The sequence below is a fragment of the Anarrhichthys ocellatus genome, unplaced genomic scaffold (genome assembly GCF_004355925.1).
Source record: "Anarrhichthys ocellatus isolate YVR2014 unplaced genomic scaffold, GSC_Weel_1.0 scaffold74, whole genome shotgun sequence".
Classification (NCBI taxonomy): domain Eukaryota; kingdom Metazoa; phylum Chordata; class Actinopteri; order Perciformes; family Anarhichadidae; genus Anarrhichthys; species Anarrhichthys ocellatus.
Genome location: NW_022280104.1, coordinates 785,235 through 798,042, shown reverse-complemented (window position 1 = coordinate 798,042; position 12,808 = coordinate 785,235). Strand labels below are relative to the sequence as shown.

The 12,808-nt window shown below is 41.5% G+C and overlaps 1 protein-coding gene across 5 annotated transcripts in view; it reads left to right on the top strand.

Moving 5' to 3' along the window:
* The window catches only part of LOC116397856 (CUB and sushi domain-containing protein 3-like), a 214,581-nt gene that overhangs the window by 186,615 nt on the left and 15,158 nt on the right, over window positions 1–12,808 (top strand). For all 5 annotated transcript variants that reach the window (XM_031873726.1, XM_031873725.1, XM_031873723.1 and 2 more), the window contains 4 exons: window positions 134–316; window positions 5,772–5,945; window positions 10,572–10,745; window positions 11,501–11,574. In XM_031873726.1, the coding sequence (XP_031729586.1) occupies window positions 134–316; window positions 5,772–5,945; window positions 10,572–10,745; window positions 11,501–11,574 (605 nt within the window). The remainder of the gene's footprint in view (window positions 1–133; window positions 317–5,771; window positions 5,946–10,571; window positions 10,746–11,500; window positions 11,575–12,808) is intronic.

The window sequence follows — 12,808 nt, the reverse complement described above, 5'->3', positions numbered from 1 at the left end:
AATGCATAGGGATATGGGTCAGTCAGTTACAATACGTTTCATATTGCAGTTCAGTATGTTTTAATCGTTATTCAACGACACCATTTAGGATGATTTCTGATGCAACCGCCTTATGTTTGACAACCGATTGCAGTGATCGCGTGTGGCGACCCTGGCATTCCAGCGAATGGACTTAGATTCGGTGAGGACATCACGGTGGGGCAGAATGTGACGTTCATGTGTCAGCTGGGCTATGTGATGACGGGAGCGGACAACGCTGTCACAAGGAGCTGCACCAACAATGGCACCTGGAGTGGCACCGTGCCAGTATGCCAAGGTAAGCACCACCCACAAATGCACACACTAACATGCACGGCATTGTACTCGTGACACAGCAGACGGTCAACCTTGATAACCATCAGACCGTGCTTGTAACAACCTTGGCACGCTAGCACACTGTCACGTACGATATGAAGTACATGCCTACGCCCTGAGATCTAATGAGATTAGCAAGCAAGGTGACACAGAACTTCCTGTGTGGTCAGATAGTGTCATATCGTTCACTTCAGTGTGCCGATAACGGCGGTACCAACAGTACATGCGGTTGAATGACTCCAGACAGACGCGCACTCTCAAATGCATATGCAGGTGTATATATTTGCAGAAGTATAAAATTGCACACATCCACATAAACACTACAGGCAATTTTGAATCCGTTTTTTTTTTTTATTATGTTCAGTACAAAAGTAGTACTATATTTTGACGAGTCCCCAGATAAAAGACTGCATCTCTCAGCTAGCTTTCAGGCAAAAACAGATAAAATGTTTAATACATTTTTCGAGCACTTGATCCAGGACGCAGTGATTTCACACACACTTACATCATCTACAGTAGAGTTGCACCTGTGATGGCACAGAGCCAAGGCTAAAACTTCCCCTCACACCTGATGATGGATGGCTAACAAGTCCTCTCTATCCCAACAAGGATCCCTGTAATTGCACTCCAACAGTTCATCACTGGCTTCCTCTCTCTAAAAGTATGTGTGCACTCTCTGGGCTTGATTAACATCAAAGTAAAAAAACTCCACTAAGAGGCCTTAGTTGTTGTACACCCATCAGCACTACATCACTCTATGATTTATGACGCTCGAGTGGAGGCATAGATTAGCACGTCTGCCATCGACAGCCAAAAGTAAGTATTGCAGGGAGGATTAACTTGTGCAGCAAATGGTTCAAAAGTACACCGGAAAAAGGGAAGAGCCTACCAGGCAAATGGTGGCTTACTGTTGCTAAGGAACTGTTCCCAGGCTGATGTATCGGTTACAGAGAAGGAAGCTGGTTGTGGAATCGGCCTCTTGAGAAATGGGAAAGGACAAATGAACTGCGAGAGAATTAAGAGGCAGAGTGTGAGACGGACATGCACACGAACGAACGTAACGGGTGGGAGAAATATCCACAGGTAAGTTACAGGAAGGCGAGAGGGAATGAGAGATCAGGGATTGTAAAAACATGACGCCCGTTCCTTTTTCTTCATATCTAAAGGCTGTTTTTGGTTCTAGATATACTGTATATAGGTCCCGTATGTAGTGTATAGAATGTCGTTGTTGTCCGGTAGCAGTCCGTGTCTTCACCTTTCCTTAGCTCAACTCAAAGGGAGTTGTGGTTTTAAGCCGCACACGTCTGGCCCTCCTCCGGCTCCCCGTAGGACCTTGCATAGATGTTTACAACATCCAAACTGACACTGATTTCTAATATTTCATGGGTGTGTTACATTATTAATGCTCCCTGTTCTGTGGTATGTTGAGGCTGATCCATAGTCGCACAGTGTTACCCAAGGCGGTTTTAACCAGCGGGAGAGAGAGACAAAGCATGGGTGTATATGTGCACGCATGCGTGTAAAAAAGTGTGTGAAGCTACTAACCTAATCCTTGACAGCTACCGCAACAGCTCAGGCACTCAGCCCCGATACTGCTACGCTTGATGGGGGTGGCGTGGAGAGGAGTGACACTCCAGAGCCTAGTGATCCTCATCACACTCGCAAAACTCGCACCATGCATGCGTACAATCACATGCCGGCATTCAATTACGCTGGTGTGTCTCTCAGGCATACAAAGGCACAGATGCTTACACACCTTCACGTTTGCTCCGGCCGCTGCCCGAGTGCTGTCAGTTCGTACTGACCTGTATGCGCATTAGTCAGCGAGCCAGAGGGTCCCTCCCTCCACCTCCTAACCTCGCCGCTGCTCTCGCTTCTCCAATAGTACTTATTTCTCCCATGGAGTAAATGAATAAAAGAAAGGCAAGAGAAAGGATTTTGATAACTAAGTCTATGCGCGATATTAATGTCTATGTGTATGGGGTATTAAGAAGCAGTTCAGATGTGTTGGGCTCTATTTTTTCTCCTTTCCGTTGCTCACTTCATCTCCTTTGGTCTCTTTCTAAGTCTATCTAGGACAAGCAATACAACAGCTTGCTGGTAATCGCGGCTTTTTTTATCATCTCTCGCTGACAGCCTACGCTGCAAGAGGTCTTAGAAAAGGACTGAGAAAATATCTATTTTCTCTTTTTGCATCTGCAACTGAAAACAATAAGATGGGTTGCCTTTTTCTTTTGCATGATTGGGTTCAAGTTGAAGGTGCAGCGGTTCAGGCGGGGTGAGCTGATTGAAATTGTCATGTTGCGGGGCATCTGTCATCCTGTCATAGATTTGAATGATGTGCCGCAAGGATATGAGCCGATATTCCAGGGATGGGGGGGGGGGGGGGGGGGATTTGCTACTGAAAGAGACAAAGAGTTTCTACGTGTGCCGAGTCTGTGCATAATTTTAAACATTATGAGTATGTGTCAGTGATGGCCACGCCGTTTGTGTGTGGTGTGCACAAACACACTGCCGATGACACATCCTAAGCTTCGCCGCCCGCCAAGAATTCCGTTTGAATCCCAGGTTTGGCGTGTTCAGCTAAGAGGCACTAATGCTGCTTAGAACTACTTAGGAAAATGGGGACACTCTCCACTTCCCATTCAGTTCTGCCTGCCACCCATGCCTTGCCTTTTTTTATACTTTATTTTTTCATTTATTTAAAGTAATTTCTGATGCAGAGCTTATGGGATTAGTGGGCCTACCCCTCTAATCAGCGTAATTTGCCTACTTGCACATGTGTGTTCACACATTCTCCCTCCATCTGTCTTTCCTCTCCCTCCTTTTCTTTCACACACTGCGGGGAGACGCACATACACGCCCAAACCAACTTTCTACTTTACAACATCCAGCTGGGCATTTTAGAGAGGTATTTCAGAATGAAGTGCCTTTTTATTCTAGGGCTCCAGAGCAACAACATGGAAATCCCAAATTGAAGACTCACTTTACTAATTCATTAACATCAAAGAGAAACAATTTCAAGTGAATGTGTTCCTTCTTGAGAACTTGAAAAAGAAAATTACTTTACCAAACAAAACATTAAAAAACAGATTGCAACATCGGTATGGTTTAGTCTTTTACTTTTATTCAGGAATAATCATGGCCTAAATATCTTTCCAGATATAGCATACATCTAAAGCATATATACTGTATTCTGCTGCAACGTGTCCATATGGAAATCTTTTTGGATCCGCTGCCAACCAAGAACAAAAGGCGCTTCCACCTTGGAGAGAGTGTGTGAATATCCCGCAGTGGCTTGCTCCACATTTACTGTAAGTTGTTGTGTAGAAAAAGTTTACGGAGCAGGAAAGTTGTCCATCATGTGGCTAACCTATATTAATTCTATCATGAGAAACCAATTCATTTTAAAATGTTAAGCTTGCATTAAACAGGTGAACTAAAGCTTTCTGAAGTGTGTAAATACAATAACCTCAACTGGAATCTAGTGTGTTCATTGTGCCAGCTACTTTATATGTAATATTGAGACACTAGGTCCGGTCTTCATGGTTCACCCAGAGCCATGTCTATCACTCTGCCTTCACATTGCTGCATCAGTATTTTTATGTCATGTACTTGCTAAATGAAAATGTTGTTGTTCTACCAAAATGCTAAACTTTAACTTCAGAGCCAAGGTGTTAACATGAGTCTAAGTAACTGGATTTGTAAACTAAATCTTGCGAGACTTGGCTATAGCCCGACTCCAAATTGCAGATCTTTGTTCAAGTGTTTCGGCATGCGTGAGAGCGTCTAAAAAAAAAAAAGAAGAGAGAATTGGGGAAATGATGGGTGTATAGGGAGGATAGTAATGGTTTAAAACAACTGCTATAATTTATTCACATCCCTAAAACCCATATCCCATCTGCATCCCCACGGGTTCATCTCCAAGTGTGTCAGAACAAACTCCAAGCTTTATTATGCATTCATTTATTACATTTGTTGAACAGAAAGTTTATGGCTTACACAGCGTGTGGTGCAATAACACAATTTGACAAAACATGTTTATTTTTGTCCTACATGAAGAAGCTAACTTCAATCCTGCGTCTTAAAGGAAGCAGTGGTTAGGCCTTCTGTGCATTTTATCATTCTGGATTTAAATGGGAAGATAAAACCTGTAAAAATGGCAATTTATTGGATAAAAAGTGGGTTCATTACAATATTTAACACCACTGACCCTCTCACGATAATCACCACCTCCATTTATTCAAATTTAGATTAGATACGGAAAAAAACAGGATATAGCCATATCCCTGTAAATCCCCATAAATCCTTTAATTATCTCCAGGCTTTAACATTGTCTGTTATCCTCGAGCTACACCAAATAGCTGTAGTTTTGTTTCAATTGTACCAAGCACCAGCCGTGGCCTGAAGCATTATGTTTTGGGGTTTTCCGTCCTTGCATAGCTCATCTGATCCATTCAGGCAAACGCAATACCTCAGGAACGCCTTGAGCCTTGCACTCAAGGATAAACTAATTAGATTTTGGGGCGACTGTGGCTTAGAAGTAGAGCGGGTCGGCAGGTTGGTGGCTCGATCCTGGCTCCTTTGGCAAGATACTTAACCCCGAACTGTGTGTGCGCGTGTGTGTGCGCGCGTGTGTGCGCGAGTGTGTGTGTGAGTGAATGGATGAATGTTGACATGTAGTTTACAGTGATTTGACTGATTTAAAGACTGTTAAGGCACTATATAAATGTAAGTCCATTTAACATTTAGATTATGGTGGTCAATGGTCACTGTGACCTCACAAAACATGTTTTTGGCCAAAACTCAAGACTTAATTGGCTAATTATGTCAATTTCACATAAAATGTCTAAGATAAAATCATGAAGTTAATTTTGGACAGCAATGGATGTAAACTGAAACATGAATGGTTGGCGGAGGCATAGAACCACAAGGCTTTCAATTCTAGTTTTCAGGATAATTTCTGCTCCTTCATTCTTGTGTCCAGGATTGTGAAACTAGATATTTACAACAGTGTTCTTGCTTGAATTTGTCTTGATTGTCAAGTGACCACAGCAAATATTTTTGGTGTGACTGTTAAAGAGAGCCTTGCACGGTACAGTTTATGCACAGTACCACAAAACTACTCGGGGTTTAACTTGAACCCTCCACTCCAACTCCTTTATGTTTGCATCATGAAGCAATTATGTTTTAACATGTAATATTAGAAAGGTCTGTGGGCTGTCGGTCTACTATGTCCTTGTATTATTGTAATGATTGCAATATTTATTACATATTTAAAATTATCATATGACTTTTGCTAGATCTGGTTTCTCCCTCATCCATTTTTGATGAATTCAAGTTTTTTTAAAAATTTGGACTTTTTTCACTCCAATAAGCTGATCTTGACTGTGACCGTATCCTCACTATCCCCACAGTGGTGACGTGTCCTACACCCCGACCCGTACCCAACGGCCTCCTGGAGGGCTCGGTCCTGGAATGGGGTACCAGTGTGAGCTACAGCTGTCTACCTGGCTACGAGCTGTCCTTCCCTGCTGTGCTCACCTGCACAGGGAATGGTACGTGGAGCGGAGACCTGCCTCAGTGCTTGCGTGAGTCACCGTTTTCTACTCTCTTGATTATGATCATTTTAGAGGTCTCGAGAGGAAGTTTCCTCATGTATGTGAAAACACGGAAAACATGGAATACTGAGAGGTATAGTAATCCAGTGAAAGAACGTCCGAACATTTAATGCATGTATTTGGGGAAGTCAAATAACAACAGTTTATTTCTCAAATGTATCTCGTAGTAAGTATATTTATATATATATATATATATATATACCTGCTTGGTATTTTATTCATCATACATTCAGTACATTAGTATTAATATCAGGGCCTAGATGAAAAAACTCAATTACTATAGAAATATAATAAAACAGCCGTGCAGAGATGCAGAACTGGGATTATTAGTCTTGCAACGTCAATGTTTTTTTTTTATTTCATAAACAGTGAGTTGTACCTAATCCTAAAAACACCTTCAGTGGCAACACAATGATTTTTCTTTTTCAAAAGTGAAATACTAAAAAGTGCCAAGCATGAGAAGGACACTGTATCCTACCTGTTCATTAATATTTCATCATTCTTACATAAAAATGGAAACTCCAATTTACATTTTGATCAAATGAAAAGTGGATTAACCTCCAGCTCTACAGTCGAGCTATAATGTTTATGATGAAGATGATGATCTGAGTGGAACCACGCAGGGGGTGTCTGACGCTCTGTACTACTGTAAGGATCTTTGCAAGTGTAATAATAACCCCTGGAATGCATCAAGAGCATCACTCTGTCATCACAATAATTCTTGCATCATATCAATCATACAAAAATCAAATATCAACAAGGGAAAAGTACTTGCATGTGTTTTTCTCTGAATGTAGCTGGATTAGGTGAAGCAAATGCCACAAAAAAGTATCCATGCACAGCACTCCAAGTGCTGAAAGATGCGACGTTGTTTTTTTTTCCTGACAGCTGTGCTGCACTGAAAACATCTCCACTTTAACTGGTGACTATAGGCAGTCATTTTCTGAAGCACTGCATTTTGCATCATATTGATTGATTATTGCAGCCTTCTATTGCAGGGAATCTCTGCTGTCACATTGCTGCATATTATAATTATGCAGACGTTTAGGTAAGAGTTCATGAATTGGGGAGTTAAATGGTTTGTATTTTAGTAACACATTGAAAAAGAACTACTTTCAATTCTGTGTTCTTTTGTCATTGATGCTAATGACAGAATTTCGGTGCTTGTGGCCGTCTTCAGTCAGGCGAACATGGTCCTATTTAAGTATTTAGCATCTGAGATCCAGCTGACAGACTGCTAGTGTTTGTGACCACGCAACTAGAAAGCACATTACCTCGTGCAGCCGTTTGCTCTTCCACATGGCCACATTGCTGTCGTTTATTGTAACTCTTGTAAGTCATTGTGCACATTGCTGTCTGATTTATATCCCGCTTAACTGTAAAGGATCTGTAAATAATTTGTGTCTGTCATCAGCAGATATGTGCTTTAGCACTACTAAGTGATCAATTGCCTATTTTATTGAAGTGCAATGGTGTATCTGTGTTCTGGTCCCGAGTTGTTATGATGGATAAAAAAAAAGTCAACTGGACAAGGTTCCACTTGGTAAATGTACCACGTCTACTTACTGTCTACCGCAATTATGATGAGCAGTGTCATCCCTCAGCAAGCTGCAATCGTTTTTCCACATCAGCACCCCCAAAAACAACCTCTCGCAGCTATGTGAGCGACTAACCTTTATATTCCATGATGCAATGTTGTTGTTCAATGTGTCCCCGTCGAGAATTGTTTTTGATGTCGTAATTACATTTAATAGCTCCATTATTTACGACCTACAACACAGGTTCCAATGCTCGTGCAAAATTGACCCAAATTGAGAGCCATACACTATAAATATCATTCAGTGTGATCAATAACCAGCTACTGTAAAGAACCTCCTGCTAAGGTAGTCGAAGTGAAAGCAAGTCTGTGATAAATCACTGAGGCAAATAAATGAGTCTGCAAAATGGGAGGAAAGTGCTGATCATATTTGGTGTAGAAAAGGCTATTATCTATGTAATAAAATGTCAGCACAGCACTATCTACAGCGCTCTCAGGTGCTGGTCCCTATAAATCCTGAAGGAGTAAATCCTTAATTAGTGTCGATGCTTAAAGTGTAGTCACAGGACTGACCATTACTGTACATATTCTGCATTCCTTTATAAACGCAAACATTTGTCATGGAGCGTCTGTGTATGCCCACAGGCTAGTAATTGTTTTTGTCTCTGTGTGCATTAGATGCAACTATATAGCTATACCCCAAGCATTAGTCAATGCATTACATTGTTCTGTACACTGAGGATATTTACCAACAAAATCATGAGCCGAGTAGGAGGAATAATCAGATTCCTTATGGCTCTATCATACACATCTGCAGCCAATTTAGTTTGGTGCAAAATCATTTTACTGCCACAGTCTTGCTGATTATTAGACGTAGTATATTGGGGCTTGCACTGCTGTAGGCTTTAGAAATATGATTGCAATTCATACTCGGCACTTTTAGTTGAAATACAGCTCAGCAGAACTGCAGGAGATGCCATGCATCTGCAGAGTAAATCTGTGCGTTTCTTAAAACCGGTACTTCTGTTGGCACTTGCAGCCAAACAAGGTTTAAGATGCACATTCATGTTCCCTATTACATCACATGAGAAATGGAGAGCAAGCGGCGAAATTCAGAGTCTGAGAATGCTAGTTCATGTGTCTGCAGGGATGAGACTGTGATCCCAACTTTGAATCTGGCCTCTGCATACTGATTACTTCAAAGCATTGATAATTCATCAAGGAACTGGAGAAGCTGAGAGATAGAGAGTGAGAGAGACTCACTCCTCCACCAGCACACACACACACACACACACACACGGGCACATTAAATATGCTGAGCTTGGTTTGGCCCGCGGCCATTTCTCTTATACATCCATAAAACAGCACATTATTTCCCTGCAGCTTGAAGCTTATGACTGATGTGCATGTCACCTGGTTGGCCTGTATTGTCAACACTACAAAAAAAAAAACCTGCAATCTTACAATGTTGCTTGAATAGTGACATTTATCGTTTCAGATCCAGGCAGACAACTGCATCTTTATTTGTTGACATATCAAACACGGTCAAACTAACTATTGGGCAATGGGTGGGACTCGCAATACATCGTTTTCAGATGGGACCTGCAGTATAGGCAAACATCTTCTTGAGGAGAAGATATGTCTCTGAATGCAAGGATTTGTTTCTGAGATAACAATATTTGCAGTAATGGTTTTATTCAGCAATTCCTGCATGGGCTGGATTCTATTTTTTTTTTTTTTTTTTTTTTACTAGATATCTATTATGTCAGGGATTGGCTGTGGGAAGCCCCTGTTGGTTACTGACTTCTAGAAAGAGAGTAAACGAGAACTTATCTCTGTCTCCAGACCTCCACGCAGCGGCACATGTCAGGTCTGGAGAAGCAGGCTGCCTTATTATTGGCTTGATCCCACAGCGCTCTGGCTGCGTGACTGAATGCTGTGACTCTCGTCCTCGCCTCTGCTCTCTCACACACTGAGCATTTCTTTAACATCCTACAGCTAACAAGTGAATTTTAATGATCAGTGTGGTTGTAGCTGATTGATGTTTATATATAGGTATATATGGATAGAAAAGATACATTGGCAGACATGAAAATGGCTGACGTGCATCCCCATCAAAGCCACCAGGCCTACATTATTCCAGTCAATTTCATTAGATGTCTATAAGCGATAAATTGAAGGAGCAGCAGTGATTATCCAACGAGCTTCATCTGCTGAGGCTGTGGCGAGAGTCCCATTATGAAGGCAAAATCATACCAGAGGCTTGGGAGCAACAGCGGCAGCAGATGGCTCTAGTTGTGTTAACCTCAGGGCCCTGTCAGAGAAATTAATATTTCACATGCTAATTATTTTGATCTGAAATTGAGTGCCATGACCCCCTTCGCTCCCCTTTTGCTGCCAAGATGAATACTCGCCTACCTACTGTAACCACTTGACAGAAAGGTCGATTGTCTGAAACAAAACGAAATGTTGAGACGGAGCAATTCATCCCGAGACAAAGATGTCAATACATCTGCCCACATGCAATAAGAATACGGCCAGAGGAATTTCTCTTACAATCATGTCAATGACATTTGAATAATTCAGTCCATGAAGACTTTCCAAATCGTATAGAAAGACAGTATTTTTTTACAGTCAGCTACTCGAATAAATCGTTTCTTACAAAAAGACCATTGAAAACAGCAAAGCTCACGGCAGCAGTAGAAAACACTGAAGGCCCTCCTCATCATGGTCTGATCTTGTGGGTGCAGCAGCAGCCCACACAGCTTATTGTATCTGAATGAAGTGCTGCATAGTCGACCCAATGCTTCATTCAACTGACTAGCTGCTGCAGTTTTCCTTATGTGTAATCAAGTTAGAAAGAGATGGAATGTTTGTATCGTAAAAATGGTAAAGAGGAATAGGGCATCAGCGTTGACTTGAACCAGAGGGAAGGTGCAACAGTGCAGTGTGGTTCACTGTTGGATGAATTACTTGCAGGGAAATGTGCTACATCTGTGTTGGAGTTGTTGGCCCTCAGGTTATCACATCAGCAATATTCCACATTTCTGCTTCCGCAGCCAAGTTCTGTGGAGACCCTGGTCTGCCTGCCAGAGGACGGAGAGAAGGGCGCAGTTTCATCTTCAAGTCTGAGGTGATGTTTAGCTGCAGCACCCCCTATTTGCTGGTGGGATCGACAACACGCATGTGCCAGGAGGACGGCACCTGGAGCGTATCTCAGCCACGATGTATAGGTACTGAATTATTAGCCTGCATTTTGATTCAGCTAATCCACAAAATGATTATGCTTCAGACTGGGGGTGTAATGCTTGTTTCAAAACGTATTGTTTTTCTGATTTGCCATTCAATTACATTGTTGATCGCTAAATTATGTTGTGCCAGAATTAGTTTTTACTACAAGCAAAATATGAGCATATTAATATGTACAGTGAAATAACAAAGGTAGTGAATCAAATCTACATATTAAAGAAGTACCATTCCACCATTCCAAATGATCGTTCTCTGTTGGTCCTCTTGAAGTGACCAACAATAAATATCAAACACAGTGGAAGGTGAATTAGAATCGGTGCGTTGCCATCTGGCATTCATGTAAAACTTAATCACGAGAATGAATTGCATTATATATATATTGTTACCTCAGGGGTGATGCTTTATTTTTTGCACCCCGGTGTTGCTTGATATATTAAGTGCTGAAGGAACGCTTTCCCAAATGGAATGTGTCTTAATTTGAATCTCGTCTCACCAATGATTAAAAGTCTCAGAAGTCTATATTCCTGAGACTTGTAAAGAGAATTCATAGTCTAAGAGTCTAAAGATGGCAGGGTAATTGTGCTCATGTTACCATGCCACTTCGGTAATTGTCCTCTGGTACATGGTACACCAGAGAGAAATTGCTTCGTCATTATCAGTGATTGCTCCTCTGTCATATTCTCATTTTTTTCTCTCCGGCAATTCCCTGGCTCATCATGACAATGATTTCTTGTTCCAGAGCCCACGAGAACCACCTGTGAAAATCCAGGGACACCTGAGCATGGCTTCATGAATTACACAACAGGCTTTAAGGTAAAATGAGATAAACCTGCAACGCATGCATTTTATAAATATATGCTCTTTAACTCTGAGGTGATTTTCTGTCAGAAAATGTATTTCAAACAGGACCAGAAAATTACATTTCCAGCTGGAGGCAGGTTTATAGAACAGGCGTGTAACATAAAAATTGATGTTGAGTATTCAACTAGCACAACAAGAGTCTACTATACACAACAGATTTGAAGCAGCCTTGAACAAGATGAACAAGAAGCAACGTGCCATCCAAAGCTTGCAGCTCGACTGCGTTACCTGTCCTCTGTCCTCTTTTTAGATGGGCAGTTTCCGATGGATGTTCCATGTCGAATCATTTATTCCTTTGGATGATGTTATGTGCGTGCAAGGATGAAGCAGTGATGCATGTTTCCATCCCTGGTGGGATGCACTGACGAAACCACACTGGATTTCTCTACCACTGTGAATGTGTACAGGCTTGGTCTGGATCTATAATAATGTGCACTTCATGCAGTTTGACCTTCTGTGTAGAACGAGCAATGCTAAAATGCATCATAGTAAAAAAACAACAACAACATCGTGACCATTGGTGTGTGCACAGTAGCTCCCTTGAGATGTGTGTATTTCATTGTATTTCCTCCCTGTTGCTCTTAGAGTGTCACTTATAAGTTAAGTGCAAACTATTTCTCATCAACCTTCACCAGAAAATCAGATATGAAATTTGTCCCAAATGAAAGCAGAAGCAGCTTATTATTCGGATCGCTGCTTGTAATGGATGTACTCTTGCATTTTTCTGCATTACAGAACAACATTACCAATATCTTGACACCCCCGAATGAGAAAGTCCTGTGTAGATGCTGTCTTTAAACAGTCGACTGGTTTTGATGGCCGAACGTAAAAGTAATTTATTAAGATAGCAGAAAACAAAGATCAGTGTTGCCTAAGATTGTCTTACAGTACATATGCCGTATGAAGTATGTCAGTGTTGTGTCCTTTGTCATTATTTGAATGCAAGAAAAACAAACAAAAAAGATGACAGAAAACAGTCTCTATATATTTTCCATCACTTTCTAATGTCTGTGCATCAGTTGTGAACACAAACATGGGCCATCGCCTCTAGGAATAGTCTCCATCTGCCTCCACACACTACAGATAATCATTAAAACAGGAAAAAAACTTTAGTGTGCAGTATTTTTCCAAGCTCTTTAGATTTGGTGCTTGGAGCCTATTGGCATTTGCATCAGTATATTGACTC